Below are 1,697 nucleotides of genomic sequence, written 5' to 3'. Positions count from 1 at the left end.
CTAGTGTTTCTACATTTGTGTGAATAGTTAAAAATAAACAAATTCGTGGCACTGTAATCTGTGCCAAAGTTTTACAGATCAATACTAAAATGGCGAACTTAAAGCAAGATCTAGATGAATATTTGTTGTTACAGAGCGACCAGAAGAAAAACTTCAGTGCCAAAATACCACAAATTAAGGTTCCGGATTTAGGGAAACTATTTACACGGTCCGAGCCAGCGGAACCCAGTAACAGTTGGTTACAAGAAACGGAAGACAGTTGTTGTCCTAAATTGGTAAATAATTGTCGTTGAATTATTATAACATGTGCTTATTTCTAAATATTTTATTCCATTGCAGTCCCGTCTGCAACGTATTGTTGGATTTGTTGCTTGTTTGGGGCTAGGTGCGCTTTGCTTCAGTATCTCTGTTTTCTACATACCGGTGTTAATACTAAAAGCCCAAAAATTTGCGCTACTCTATTCCCTAAGTAGCATGTTTTTTATACTAGGATTTTGTTTTTTGTCGGGCTTTGGTGCCTTCATCAAGACTGCTTTTTCGAAGCCGCGCTTGCTGGTGTCCTGTACATACACCACCTCGTTGATAGCAACGCTCTACTGCGCCTTAGTACATAGCACAGCGTTAACGGTGCTCTTCGCTGTGGCGCAAATAATTGCCCTACTGTTTATGATCGTCAGCACTGTTCCGGGCGGAGCTTCTGGCATCAAATTTTTCGGAAAAATGTTTAAGAGCACAGTATCTTCAACAAGTACACTGCCGGTTTAAATTGATGAAAATAATATAAGATCGTATTCACCATTCCTTAATTCGGTTAATCTGACTCGCTTTTATTAAATTTCTGTGAATTGTAATTGGTTAAGATTCGTGCACATATCTGGATTTAATTCATTATGGGTATTTGTGTAAACGCGTAAATGCCTCGTATGCACGTAAACCTCGTAAATAAACCATACAAAATAAGTGAGTTTACGAGGCGTTTACGAGTTTTTAATGAAATGCTCTATTTTTTATTATTGAAAGTGACTTGTGATACCGCATTAAAAGGAGTTTGTAAATGTTAGAATAGTTAATATTTATAACCTTGTTTTTCAGTTTAATATTCCGATAATACATATACATAAGTCTAATCTTCGATTTCACCCAGATACAAAGTTTTATCACTTGAAGCAGATAACATCACTGGCTCTTTTGGATGAAAATCTACATCATTAACACTACCATTGTGACCAGGCAATTTGTATAATATACGCCTGCTTGTTGTGTCCCAAATGTAAACATGGCGATCAGCAGAACCAGCAGATATCTAGAAAATATATTCTCTTTGCATTTGTTTTATAATTTATCTAATTTAACTTACTTTACTGCCATCTGGAGACCAAGAGCAGCGTAAAAGATTTTTTTTCGAAGTTGTGTTGATGGCCTTGGAAGATTTTTACACAACGCTCGCCCGGCGCATATGGACGAATATCCCATATTCGTAAAGTGTTATCCACGGAATTGGATAGCAAATATGAACCATCTGGTGACAAAGACACGCCTGTAATAGTGTCGGTGTGTCCTCTTAATCTATGCATCACCTGTTGTTGCTTGCGTACGTCCCAAATTTTTATTTCATTGTCAATACCACCGGAAATCACTTGTTCGCCAGTATCATTAAAGCATACTGTTGTCACCTGATAAGGCGATTCCAGAGTATG

At 37.4% G+C, this 1,697-nt stretch overlaps 2 protein-coding genes across 2 annotated transcripts; one reads left to right on the top strand and one right to left on the bottom strand.

Annotated features, from left to right (window-relative positions):
- The first annotated feature begins 13 nt into the window (after positions 1–13).
- Positions 14–1,338, top strand: LOC118740404 (vesicle transport protein SFT2C). The gene is made up of 2 exons (XM_036471926.1): positions 14–275; positions 340–1,338. The coding sequence occupies exons 1-2, from the start codon at positions 90–92 to the stop codon at positions 763–765; spliced, it is 612 nt and encodes a 203-aa protein (XP_036327819.1). The 5' UTR covers positions 14–89; the 3' UTR covers positions 766–1,338.
- On the bottom strand, positions 826–1,691 carry LOC118740405 (U5 small nuclear ribonucleoprotein 40 kDa protein-like; the record flags this gene model as incomplete). Its single annotated transcript, XM_036471927.1, is given in 3 exon segments — positions 826–1,303; positions 1,358–1,399; positions 1,401–1,691. Coding segments are annotated over 3 exon segments (513 nt in total), but the record flags the coding sequence as incomplete, so codon positions are not given.
- Between the last annotated feature and the right edge of the window lie 6 nt (positions 1,692–1,697).

Source organism: Rhagoletis pomonella, unplaced genomic scaffold (assembly GCF_013731165.1).
Source record: "Rhagoletis pomonella isolate Grant_MI unplaced genomic scaffold, Rhpom_1.0 Rhpom_scaffold_00006, whole genome shotgun sequence".
In the NCBI taxonomy this organism is placed as follows: Eukaryota; Metazoa; Arthropoda; class Insecta; order Diptera; family Tephritidae; genus Rhagoletis; species Rhagoletis pomonella.
This window is presented reverse-complemented; position numbering and strand designations above follow the sequence as displayed.